This window comes from Pangasianodon hypophthalmus, chromosome 27 (genome assembly GCF_027358585.1).
Source record: "Pangasianodon hypophthalmus isolate fPanHyp1 chromosome 27, fPanHyp1.pri, whole genome shotgun sequence".
NCBI classification, from domain to species: domain Eukaryota; kingdom Metazoa; phylum Chordata; class Actinopteri; order Siluriformes; family Pangasiidae; genus Pangasianodon; species Pangasianodon hypophthalmus.
The window spans coordinates 2,757,106-2,770,484 of NC_069736.1; the positions used below are offsets into that span (position 1 = coordinate 2,757,106).

Here is a 13,379-nt window from a genome sequence, read left to right on the forward strand (position 1 = left end):
CAGGGACACTGGGCATGAGGTGGGAAGATAGCTTGAATGGGATGCCACTAGGGCAGCATGCACACACAAATTCACACACTCTATGGACAATTTAGAGTCGCCATGTTTTTGGGAGTTGGGAGGAAACCGAAGAACCCAGAGGAAACCCACACAGACATGTAGAGAACATGTGAAACTCTGCACCCAAGGCCAAGCTCAGGATCCAACTAGGGAGCTGTGAGATGGCAGTGCTGCCTGTTGCCAACATGCCGCCAGAGGTTTTATTAGTGTTTTACCTGAAGTGGGTACATACATTGTTGTAAAAGACACTTTACCTGGGGTTAAAATATATTTTAGCTTTACTTTACATACATATTTGTAAATGTAATATCAGTGAGACACAAATGGCACCCCAGTTGTAGAATCCCTCATTAATTCATTCATTTTGTGCTGTGTGTGCAATTATAAATGCTAACAACACTAAAACCAAGACAAAAACTGGGACGGAAGTTAAAAAAATCTGAAACCACTATTCTTTATGACCCTAATTTTACAGTATAATGCTCTTTTCCCATTGACCTTTTCCATAAAGGCATGTGAAGGTTTCAATATCTTGTACCAGCATAAACCTGCCTCAGCAGATTTGTTGTTAAGATTCACAGCACGAAAGCTACACTCATTCGTGCGTTCACTCAGCCAGCCAGGCAGCTCGAAGTTGTCCATGTCCAGCAGCTGAGCATCATTTCTCTGTACTGGGTGGTCCAAGAACACGCAGGCCTTGAGCTTTAATGTGTTTTGTATTTGCTGAACGGAACTCTGTCATTAGAGGAAGTGGGAGTCCCATTTAAGCAGCTATTAGCCATAATGGCTGGCCTTTCTTTTTCTATTTTTTTTTTCATTCGAGCTCCCTTTGCCAGGACAATTTCCAAATGTAACGGAATACTCTGGAATCCTGCAGGCCCCACACACGTCTGTTGTCAGTTATGGCTGTTTTTTGAGCGCAAGTTCCTAGTTTGTCGGACCTAAGCTCGTAAACGAAGGTCAGTGACGTGTTTCTTCACCTCATAGCACAGCGTGCAGCAGGACAGCAGGACAGACAGGTTGTTCTATGAGCCACATGCTCCTGAGAGTTTAAACTATCAAGAGGAAATGTGCTTGGGTTCAGCACAGTGCAGGTTCCAGGGCTAATGGCCATGTGTGTTTTTACGTACAGTAGATATAGGCTAATGAGTTTCTAATGGCACCATTATAACAGCAGTTCTATTGAGTTATTCAAGATCTGTGTTATTTCTTTTTCCCTTGGCACGACATGACATTTATTCTTTCTCACTCTGTCTTTCTGTCTATCTCAGGTTCACTCTCTATGCCTTGGACAGCCGTGGCAGCCGGTCTGAGGCGAGCTACGTGACAGTGCGCACTTCCTGTCCAATAGTTGATGACAGCAGAGCAGAAGGTACACCTCCACTTTCTCTTTCCATCTCTCTTCCCCCACTCCATCTTAATCCATCTCAGAAGATTGTATCTTCACACCTGTTACTGGCGTGAATGAACAGCAAGTTCTGCATCGCTGACCAGATGGTGAGATGGCAGGTCAAGGTGCCAAGGTGCGAGAGCTTCATTTCCTTTAGGATGACATCATCAATGGTCACAGTCACGAAGTCGAAATAAAACTCCAGGACTTGAACTGCTGTACACTCAGGAAAAAAGGTTACTCGGGTATTCTTTGAATAGTTACAGTAAGAGTTCTTAGTTTCCTAAATGGAATCAACTTAGAATAGGTTGTAGGGTTCTACATAAAACTTTAAGGTTCCCTTAGTGGGTCAACCCAAAGATCCCTTTAGGATTCTTTCCATCAAATATCCCTTGAGGATTCTTCTTATCAAAGACCTCTTTAGGACTCTTTTATTATCCTTTTAGGATTCTTCCTATTGAAGCCTGTTTTAGGATTCTTTATACCAAAGATCTTCAGGATTCTTTATAGTAAAGATGCCTTTATGATTCTTTAAGATTTTTTAGGATTCTTCCTACCAAAGATCCCATTAGAATTATTTTAGGATCTCTTTAGGATTCTTTCTATCAAAGATCCCTTAGGGATTCTTTCTACCAAAGATGTATTTAGGATTATTCCTACTGTAGATCCCTTTAGGATTCTTTTAGGAGCCCATTAGGATCAGAGTAGTTTTACCCTTTTTTTAAAGCAAGTACCTTCTCTAACAAATCAATACTGCCATCAGTACTAGCTTCAGTGTCACTGTCTGTACCCTCTCAATTAATATGTTTCAATGAAGTCAATTAAAATGATTGATTCTTGTCAGTCACTACCAGTTCAGGCAATCAGCCCTATTGCTAACTCATTTCAAAAATCAATGCCTGGGAAAGTTCCCAATCTGCTTCTTCCTTGTCTTTCAGAGATAGCAGACCGGGTATACAACCTGTACAATGGCTACACAAGTGGCAAGGAGCAGCAAACAGCCTACAATACGCTGATGGAGATTTCTCCACCCACACTGTACCGGGTGCAACACCATTACAACTCACACTACGAGAAATTTGGAGACTTTGTGTGGCGGAGCGAGGATGAGCTAGGACCCAGGTGAGACTCTTCTGAGTGAGCCAGCTCTCAAACCTCTTCTCCATCTCACACTCAACTCTCTCCATCTCATCACACACATACAGTACATACACATAAACACTGTGGTCAGCAGTAATTTTGGCCTACTAAATGTTGGTTTAGGCTTCCAGTGTAAATCCAGGCCTATAAAAACGATTACGAGCAGGCTTGTTCCACTGGAGTGCCATCTCATAAGAACATAAATCTCATAAAAGAATCCATCCCGGTGCTGCAGCATATTTTCATATTCGTTTATTCAAGTCCATCCGATGTTTTTGTTTCCTTTCGGTTCTTTTTATTATTCATATTTTTTGCATCAAAACCAGGGACTGGACACCAAAGCAAAGTTGACAAATTACAGTGTTATTATTCCAACCTTTCAGTGAGAGGGCGCCAAATGTTTTGGGGTCTAATGAATGTGGGTAAAGTGGCTTCTGGCAAACACTAAGTGGTGCGGAGGCCTGTGGCCATGTTAGTGTACACATGTGGAAATGTTGCTCTTAAAACAGGCCTCTCCACTTCCCTGTCAGGGTCTGAGGCACCTAGTAAATCCAGGTGTGTGTGGGTTTTTGTTTTTTGTTTCATCGTGGAGCTTAAATATGGCTGCTGTGTTTGTGGTGTTCCCTATGGAGAGGTAAAGCCCAGCAGGAGTCTGATGTGGATGGAAATGTTGCTGCGGTTGGCAGGGTTTGGAAGACAAGAGGAAAAAGAAAAAGATTCTCCCTGAAGATCAAGGTTAGCAAGACCTGAATAGTATTAAGGTTATTAACCATTGATTTAGCAAAACATATTTTCTTCTCAACCTACTACACTCTTAGAACAAAGGGTTCTTCGAGCGTTAATTAAAAGTTCGTCCTAAAAGGAGTTTGTACTCCTATGTCGTAAAGCTGACTCAGAGATTTCAAATGATCTCGAGTTACAATTTTTGGAGTGGCAGGACATTTTCTTTACAGAAAACTGAACTGGTTATTTTACCAGAATGACGACATATACTTTATTGACTCATTCCTTCATTCTTCTTCAGTAACCACTTTATCCTGGTCTGGTGGATCTGGAACCTATCCCATCACTGGGTGCATCCTGGACAGGACATGAGTGCATTGTAGGACACTCAGAAACATTTATTCATTTGTTTATTCAATAATGTAACCAGTACTACACTTATTGGTTGGCAGCATTTGGAATACAAACGAAAGAAAAAGGTTCTTCCTGAAGATCAGGCCTTGTAGATGCAAGGTTAGCAAGACAGGAATTGTATTAAGGTAATTAAACATTGATTTAACAAGAGATATTATCAGACCTTCTCAACCTACTACACTTTTAGAAAGTAGTAAGTCAAGCGACTTACTTGAGCTGAACAGATGAGTGTTAATTGCCTAACAGTGACAGCTTAATGGTGCCAGGATTTGAACTTTCCAATCAGTAGTCTGGAGCCCTAACCACTGAACAAGTACTTTAATCCTTGACACCAGCAATTTAGAAATGCTAATCCACCTACCATCATATTTTTGGGATGTGAAAGCTTCAGTATCCAACCCTGGAGTTGTGACACATCAACACTGCTTGTGTTTCCTCCACAGTTCTGAAAGTTATACACTCTTTTGATGGTTATTGCTTCTAGTTTTCTAAAGGGATTTACTTGGTACCTTGAAACCTTCTGTTGTATGTTTTTTTTTTTTTTTTTTGTAGAGAGAACTTTTAAAAATTCCCTAGAGAGACAGGCTAAAAACCCTTTAAGTTGTTAGAATGCACATTTTTAGGGGTTTATATCTTACTAGAAACTATGCTCTTAAAAATAAAGGTTAAATATAGCAACCCAAAGTGTTTTTTAGTTTGCTTGTCTGACGAAACCACTTCAAACCTCTGTGTAGAATTGTACAACAAAGTAGAAACATTAACCATCCCTTTATTTTCTAAGTGCAATAACTTTGACCAAAATTTGATGGTGCAGCCCATGTTGCTATGAATGGATGCCAAACTAAACCAACACAAATTAAATTGTAAATTATATGTAGAACTCAACAATAGAGCTTTCCCCTTCATAGAGATTTCCAACTAGATTGCCCTTTAAGAAGAAACAAACCCTTAACTAACACCACTTATGGTTTCTCCAACATTTTAAAAGTTCTAAATTTTTTGAACATCTTTATAGAACCCTTAAAGGTTTTCCCAGAGGGACTAACTAAAGGTGTTAGACTGCACTTTTAGAGGTTTATATTGTACTCTACACTCTTAGAATTGAACGTTAATTGCAATAATCCATAGTATTCTTTGGTTTGCTGCTCTGAGGATTGCCTTAAAACCTCTATATAGAACTGTACAAAGTAGTAACATTAACTATCCCATTTTTCTAAGATTGCACTGACTTTGACCAAAACTTAGATGGTATATCTCATTTTACTATGAATGGGAGCCATTTGGTTTATTAAACTGGAGGAACCCTGATAAGTTCTATGTCGAACTCTACATTAGAGCTTTCCCTATCAGAGAGGCTTCCAAGTAGATCATCTTTCCTAAGGAATGAACCCTTAACTATCCAAGGAATCCTTGAATAATCTTTTTTTCTGAAGCGTGTACAGATGGGCTGATTGTTAGCTGTTTTAAGTGGGTGAGTACTAGAAAAAGGGAAGAAACAAAAAGACAATTCAAGGGCTGAAATTCAGACGTCAGTTTTTAGAGCATGTCCAACCCACTGCCTGGAATTTGGGATTCATAATTCATGCCATGCAGAAAATTGATATAATGGAGGATTTGGTAAACATTTTTTGTGTGTGGCAGAAGCCCTACAGCGGGCATTTGGAGGAGAGACTGGGGATTATTTATGGCTCTGTATTGGCAGTCTTTTTGGGATTGGTGGAATTAGTGGTGCTTTTTAAATTGTAAACATGTTGCCAAGTGAAATGTGATCTCACAGACATTTGTTTAAAAAAGAGGAGTTGGATATACTTCCATTTGGATGTCCTGATGCTAGCATCCTTCAGAGAGCTGCATAGATAATTGGGTTTGTGTATGCTGTATGTAATGGTGTTAGGTGCAGAAAGGAGGCTAAGATCTAATATATATATCAGCAGCTTGACAATAAAACTATTAGTGTTGAGTGGTACATTAAATCACAAGGTCTCATTGATGGCATGAGAATGTTGCGGCAAACTATTACACACACACACACACACACACACACACACACACACACACAGCTGCATTTGTGAGTCTTTAATGCCCTACTAGGTTCATGTGTGTTTTTTCCAACACTTAATAACCACTTAGTTAATAAACAGACTAAGAAGAAAGGTTGTAACCCTTTCATTCAAATCAAAAAACACCAAAGTTCTGTCATATGTCCTTTTGTGTCATTTGTACTTTGATTAGACAGTGTGTGCTTTATTTATTTATTTATTTATTTTTAAACTTTGTTAAGTTTCTCCTCCAAAGGCATTTTGGGGAAAAAAAGATGATGATGATGATGATGATGATGATGATGATGATGATAATCCACCTCATTCACATTCATTACACCCAAGACTGTATTTCAATCACTGCTGAGGACGTGTTACAGATGTGTGTGAAACAATGTCAGCACAAATGGAGATCAAATCTAGGGGTCGTGTCACTCTGACCGTCACTGATAGACTGCACAAATCTATAGACTGGGCTAGAAAGAAATCAGCCTCAGCATTGCCATTCACTTTTTACTTACAACTATTGGTAGTGTTGTTACCTTTGGTTTCACAAAATGTGTAAGGAATAACACAATATAGGCCGTGCTGTTATAAGAAATTAAGAGTTTGTGGAAGTGGGTTATTTTCAAATATACCATGTTACATTTTTTAAAGTTATTAATAAACATTACATCACACTTCTTAATTCTTTATAGTTACGGTACATAGTTTTTCTTTATAAAACAACAACACAAGTCCCTGTGTATGATCTGTTACCCTAGAAATTATAATGTATCAGAACTAATTCATTTATATTCAAGAGTTCAACTGCTCTGTGGTATAACCTACTTTACAACATGTGTTAACAGCAAATAATCTGAGGTGGATGCCACAAATTAAACTTAATGCTAAAGTCTTTTTATCTTTGACAGACAGGGCATGGCTTAGCACTGCTAGCACATTTTTTTGAGGAGATTTCTAGCAGAAGGTCAAAACTGGTTGATTCTTCCATTTGTAATTACAGATAAGTCACTAGTTTCCCACCAATTCTAGAACAATTTGCATTATTGGAAAAACAGCAGCAGTTCGCCCCCATAACATTATGACTCAGTTTTTTCAGCAACAATTCATCTGCATCAAAACATTCCCTAATTAACCACAGCTCAACGCTTGTATTGGATACCATTCAGCTCTCTTCCACTCAAAATATTTCAGGAACTTGTTACTTAAAATCTCTGAACTGGCAATTCACTCAGTAATGAAAAGCCACGATTCTAATTGATTCTTGCATTTGGAAATCAATGCATCTGACTCATAGCTGCTGGGAGAGGTGGAGTTTGGATACAGAAATAAGAAAAAAAGTCTTAGTAGTAGGTCTGCAAATGTCAGCATGCTTTATGGTCATGATTAGCTGAATGTTGGGTTATGAAATGAAGCCCATTTGGCTGTAAACCCTGAGTCATCCTCTAAAGACTCCAGTCCAGGCACCATAAATATGTGAATTATGCTGGAACAGGTTCTCCCTTTAGGTGTAGAGATCTGTCCACTATACAGATCCCTTAGGACTCCATAAAGACTTTCCAGTCACTCTGACACTCTGCACACTTCACATTGCACTACACGTAACATACTTGTATATTATGTACATCTATTTTTTGCACATTCCCTGCTTATTTTGTACACCCCTTTTCGCACATTTTTGTACATATATTTCATATTTCTTATTATCTTTTTTCTTATTTCTTATTCATTTCTGATTTTTTTTAAATTTAGTATTTAAATGCACAGTCTGAAGAGGAGTAGGCCAAGTTTTCATTTCACTGCAGGTTATACACTGGATATAACTGTGTATGTGACAAATAAAAATCTTAAATCTTGTATGTATGTATAGCGTATGTGCAGTATATCCTTATAGCCTTCTTCCTGTGAGAATGGACATATTTTGTTTTCTGAGCACTTAAGATGTATTTGAATGCTACATTTCAAAGTACAGGCAGAGCCTCAAATTGCAGAATTACAAATCTTAAAAACACTGCAGTGCTAACTCATTGGGTTTTATAGTGATGCATGTTGAACCTCCCAAATAAACATCATAATGAGATTTCATATTAAGTTGAAATTTATTCTTGATTTTTCAGCAACCTGAGCATCTGAAGCACTGAGTGCTGAGTAAGTGATTTCGATCGGACCAAATAAAAACTTTATGCAAGCCCTAATCCAGACTTTACCCACTGTATTTTCAATTAAGAACAACTTTCCATAAGAGTTTAAAAAAATGATGTTATTGAATTTCTTCCTGGTCAGAAAAAAATGGAACAAATAGCTAAAATTGTTCTGTAGTTAAATCACAGACCTTTGCTGAATGTTTACAGTCACACATTTTCTGCCTAAACATTTAGTCGTTTATATCTGCCAAGCATTGTTTTGCTAAGTGTATCAACTTACATAATATTTTCGATGCCCAAAACCAGAGTTTGCAGCTACATTGAGTTGGGAAACTACCAGCTGAAGCCTGATGCTTTTGTTTTCCCCCTGCTACAGCTGCTGATTTTTGAGAAAGCATTTGTTATCAGGTTTCTCACTTGCTGACTGTTGCAAGATGAATATTTCCTCTTAGTAAAAGTCTATAAAGTAAAGCATTTTCTGAACATCTAATGTAGTACATCTCATAGATTGGGAAGTGTTAATTGAATTTCTTTAAAACTCTACGATGGCTGAAAGGAAGTTCTGTTATGATTCTGCACTAGTCACCAAAAGGTTGTGGGTTCAAATGTCAGGATTGCCACAAACACTATTCAGACCAAGCACAATACATTTATTACTGTCTCTTCAGTAATATTAGTTATATATCATCCTAAGACAGCATGGGAAGCACGCAGGTGTGTTGTGACAGAAATCATTAGAAAGTAATATTCTCACTTGCATCTCAGAGATTTCAGGCTTGACTCTGACTTGCTGCTCAGAGACTTGAATCAGACTTTCAGTTCAGAGACTTGAGATTTGGCTTAGACTTGCAGATTGGGGATTTGAGACTCAACTCGGACTTGCAGTTCAGCGACTTTAGACTCAACTTGGACTTCATAAAGTTGAGACTAAAACTTGGTTTTGCAACTCAGGGACATGAGACTCTAGTAGGACTTCAGCTCAGAGAGTAGAGACTAGAGACTCATTGCGCAGAGACCTAAGGCTCGACTCGGACTTGCTTCTCAGAGACCTGAGACTCAACTTGGCCTTGCAGCTCACAGACTTGAGACACAACATGGAGTTGCAGCTCAAACTCTAGAGATTCGATTTGGAGTTGTAGTTCAGAGGCTTGGGACTGAACTTAGGGTTGTAACTCAGAGACTTGAGGCCTGATTTGGAGTTTATGCCCAGAGAATTGAGGCTCAACTTGGACTAGCATCTTAGAGACTTGAGACCTGACTCTGACTTGCATCTCAGAAATTTCAGGCTCGACTCAGACTTGCTGCTCAGAGATTTGAGACTTGCCTCAGAATTCAGCTAAGAGACTCGAGACTTGGCTTGGTGTTAAAGCTCAAGGATCTCAAACTTGACTTAGAGTTGCAGCTCAAACACTAGAGACTCAATTTGGAGTTGTAGTTCAGAGACTTAAGACTCAACTCAGAGACTTGAGGCTTGATTCAGAGTTGCTGCTCAGAGACTTCATACTTACATGCAGCTCAAAGATGTAGGACTAAGCTTGGACTTGCAGCTGAGAGAGTTAAGAGTCAAATTGGACTTCAGCTCAGAGACTAGAGACTTGACTCAGACTCACTGCTCAGAGACCTAAGGCTTGACTCTGACTTGCAGCTCAGAGACTTAAGACTCAACTTGGAGTTGCAGCTCAGAGACTTGAAGCTTGACTTGGAGTTGCTGCTCAGAGACTTGAGGCATGACTAAGAGTTGCTGCTCAGAGATGTCAGACTTGACTGTGACTTGCAGCTCAGAGACTTAGGACTCAGCTCAGACTTGCAGATAAGTGAGACTCAACTTGAACTTGCAGCTTAGAAACTTGAGACTTGACTCTGACTTCATAAAGTTGAGACTCAACTTGGACTTGCAACATACAGTGGATATAAAAAAGTCTACACACCCCTGTTAAAATGGCAGGTTGTGATGAATGAAAAAATGAAACCAAGATAAGTCAGAACACCCTCAATGTGAAATTACAAAGTATAAAATTAAGTGAAAAACAATCAGAAACATTTTAAGGAAAACTAAGAGAATTAAAAACGTACAATAACCTAGTTGTATACGTGTGCACACCCCTAAACTAATACATTGTTGAAGCTCCTTTTAATTATATTACACCGCTCAGTCAAGAGTCTATCAGCATGGCACGTCTTGACTTGGCAATATGTTCTCACTCTTTCTTGCAAAAACATTCTAGATCCATTAAATGTAAGGGCCTCTCCTGTGCACAGCTCGCTTCAGGTCACCCCACAGATTTTTAGTTGGATTCAGGTCTGGGCTCTGGCTAGGCCATTCAAACACATTGATCGTCTTTTGGTTAAGCCATTCCTTTGTTGATTTGGATGGATGCTTTGGGTCATTGTCATGCTAAAGGGGGAAATTCCTTTTCATCTTTAGCTTACTAACAGACACCTGAAGGTTTTGCACTAAAATCGATAGGTATTTGTAGCTATTCATGATTCCCTCCACCTTGATAAAAGCTAAAGTTCTGGCTGAAGAAAAGCAGCCCTAAAGCATGATGCTGCCACCACCATGCTTCACCATGAATATGGTTTTCTTTTGGTGATATGCTTTTTTGCACCAAACATACCTTTTGAAATGATGAAATTATTATACCTTTTGGAATTGGTATCATCAGATAACATATTTTACCACATAGTTTGGGGTGATTTAGTTGAGCTTGGATGTTTTTTTTTGCGAGAAAGGGCTTCCATCTAGCCACCCTACCCCATAGCCCAGACATGTGAAGAATATGAGAGATTGTTGTCCCATGCAGAGAGTAATCAGTACTTATCAGATATTCCTGCAGCTCCTTTAATGTTGCTGTAGGTCTCTTGGCAGCCTCCCTGTTAAGTTTTGTCTTGTCCTTTTATAAATTTTGGAGGGACGTCCTGTTCTTGGAGATGTCACTGTGGTGCTCTATTTTCTCCACTTGTTGATGATGGCCTTCACTGTGTTCCATGGTGCATCTAATGTTTTGGAAATTTTTTGTACCTCTCTCCTGATGGATACCTTTCGACAGTGGGACCATGTACAGGCTTTGTAAGCTCTTTGCAGAGCATGGCTTCAGAAGATGCCAAGAATGAAACCAGATGAAACCAAGAAAATCCTACAAAAACATCTTTATTTGTGGTTAATCAGAATAATTTCATTGATGACAGCTGTATGATAGTTACTTTTGATCATGAGATTGAATATGATTGGTTCATTCTGAACACAGCCACAACTCCAATTATTAAAGGGTGTGCACACTTGTGCAACCAAGCTGTTATAAGTTTTTTATTTTTCCTATTTTACCCTAAAATGTTTCTGATTGTTTTTCACTTAATTTTTATATTTTGTAATTTCACATTGAGGGTGGAAAAAGTTCTGACATGATTTATCTTGGTTTCATTTTTTTACATCAAAAACCTGCCATTTTAACGGGGATGTGTAGACTTTTTAAATCCACTGTAAAGACTTGAGAATTGTCTTGGATTTGCAGCTCAGAGACTTGAAAATAAATGACATAAATCTCTGATACTATTATAATTTTTGCATTTAGTCATCAATATTTGTCTTAATTTTTTTCTCTCTTCTGCAGGAAAGCTCACCTAATCCTGAGACGAGTGGATAGGATCAGCCTACTCTGTCGTTCTCTTCTCCGGAGTGGTTACATCCAGAGCCGGACCGAGTCCATGACATATGTCATGTGCAGGAGTGAAGACATGCGATTGGCTAGCAGCACTTGGCACAGCTCGCTCCATGAGACACGGCTAACCTGTGTGGAGAAGATCCTGTCTGTCCAGCGCAATATATACGGCAAGTCCAAACTCCGGTGAAGTAGCCTGTTCACCTTTTAGACTTGTCCGTCTCTGATCTGGTCTGTTTTCTAAACATACACGAAATGCAAGACTGTTCAACCTTTTCACCAAACGAAAGGACCTTTTTTTGCCATGCGTCCCCTCTGACTTGTTTTTCAGCATGGAGGAGGGGGAGAAGAAGGTAGCTTGGAAATTGAAGAACTTTTACTTTTTACTTTTTCTAAGGACCAGACTGAAGAAGGCCTGAATCTAAGGTCCTCACTTCAGGGTGCTGCAAATTTCACACACCAGGAGGACGATGAACCGAGCACCTTTCACACGTGTCTGTAACATATTTGGAAACCAAGCAGAATGGAGAACTCTGAATCTAGAATGCGAAAGCCTGAATCATCTTGAATGCAATGGTTTGAAAATTATTATCTCCAACAATTAAGGGGACTTTGTTGTCTATATTATTCATCTCTCCATCATTTTCCTATTTTAAACAGGGGCAACCTTGTGGCTTCATATTCAGAGACAGACCGTTTCAACACAGGCAACTCCACCTTAAAGCTAAATTAATGATTAGTTCAGGGCTGTTACATACCATTACGATTGCTTTGGCTGGGATTTTGAAGGGAGGAATGTGAGCATAAAAGGTGTAGTGTCACATGGTGAAGGAGTTGTAGTATATTATATCTATCATATAACTGATCATATGGGTTGATTGAGCGTAGTTGAACACATACAAGTTGTCACATATGGGGGTTAACCAAAAGGTAAGAAATTAGCCTCAGCAACTTATTTTGAGTAATTTTCCATTTCATGTAATATCAATTGTGATAGTAAATTATACTCTTGTACATAAAATTGTAAATACAGTATGTACCGAGTCAATATGATTGTCTTTTTTGGGGGGAAAGATCTATTAAATATGTATACTGAAACTCTATCTGAAGCTTTATTGATTTTTAGGTTTTTAAGCACCCACATAACCACAATGATTATTTAGCTTCACTTAGAGTGGCCCTGCAGCATTTCATTCACCGTCGTGACTCAGCAATCTGGGAAGATGAATTGGATGGCTGTAAAGCAATTTTTCACTACGAAAATGAAAAATTGCACGTTCACCACAAACAGCATAGTGAAATATTGGTATAATAGGAGGCTGCCGCGAGAGCGTGAGGTTTAAACCCACAACCTGCTGCATTATACACTCAATTTCTGCATAATATTACGGCCTGATGGTCATATTTCTAAATTACATATAACCCTAAGATGGGCTGACAGGTTTTTTTTAGAGGGGGTGGGGTGGGGAGGAGGGGTGATTAAAATGCAGTCTGACATAGAAATATGTTCTGTTTTCTATTTCTCATTTGTGGCGTTTTCAGCAGTCAGATTCATTTCACCAAATTTGACCATGAAGTTGGATTTGTATTTGTAGCCTTTTCCAGAAGGGCTTCAGAAACAAGCTAATCAAGCTTTTTAGCCACTTGGAAAAGAACAGGACTGGCCCAAAGGCATAGGGGATTTTACTGTATGCACTTCTAAAGGGAAGTCCTTTCATCCCTGTCATCAGCGAAACGCCCCCATGTCATAAAGTTGCTCACGTCAGGCCTCGGGCTTTACTCCTGCTGACCTGCCGATCGAAAGACA

General features: G+C 39.2%; 1 protein-coding gene across 3 annotated transcripts in view; it reads left to right on the forward strand.

Moving 5' to 3' along the window:
• Positions 1-12,885, forward strand: part of LOC113531323 (astrotactin-2) — a 371,532-nt gene extending 358,647 nt beyond the window's left edge. For all 3 annotated transcript variants that reach the window (XM_026921980.3, XM_053230640.1, XM_053230641.1), the window contains 3 exons: positions 1,332-1,432; positions 2,389-2,572; positions 11,525-12,885. In XM_026921980.3, the coding sequence (XP_026777781.1) occupies positions 1,332-1,432; positions 2,389-2,572; positions 11,525-11,762 (523 nt within the window). In that variant the 3' untranslated portion in view covers positions 11,763-12,885. The remainder of the gene's footprint in view (positions 1-1,331; positions 1,433-2,388; positions 2,573-11,524) is intronic.
• Positions 12,886-13,379: the final 494 nt, after the last annotated feature.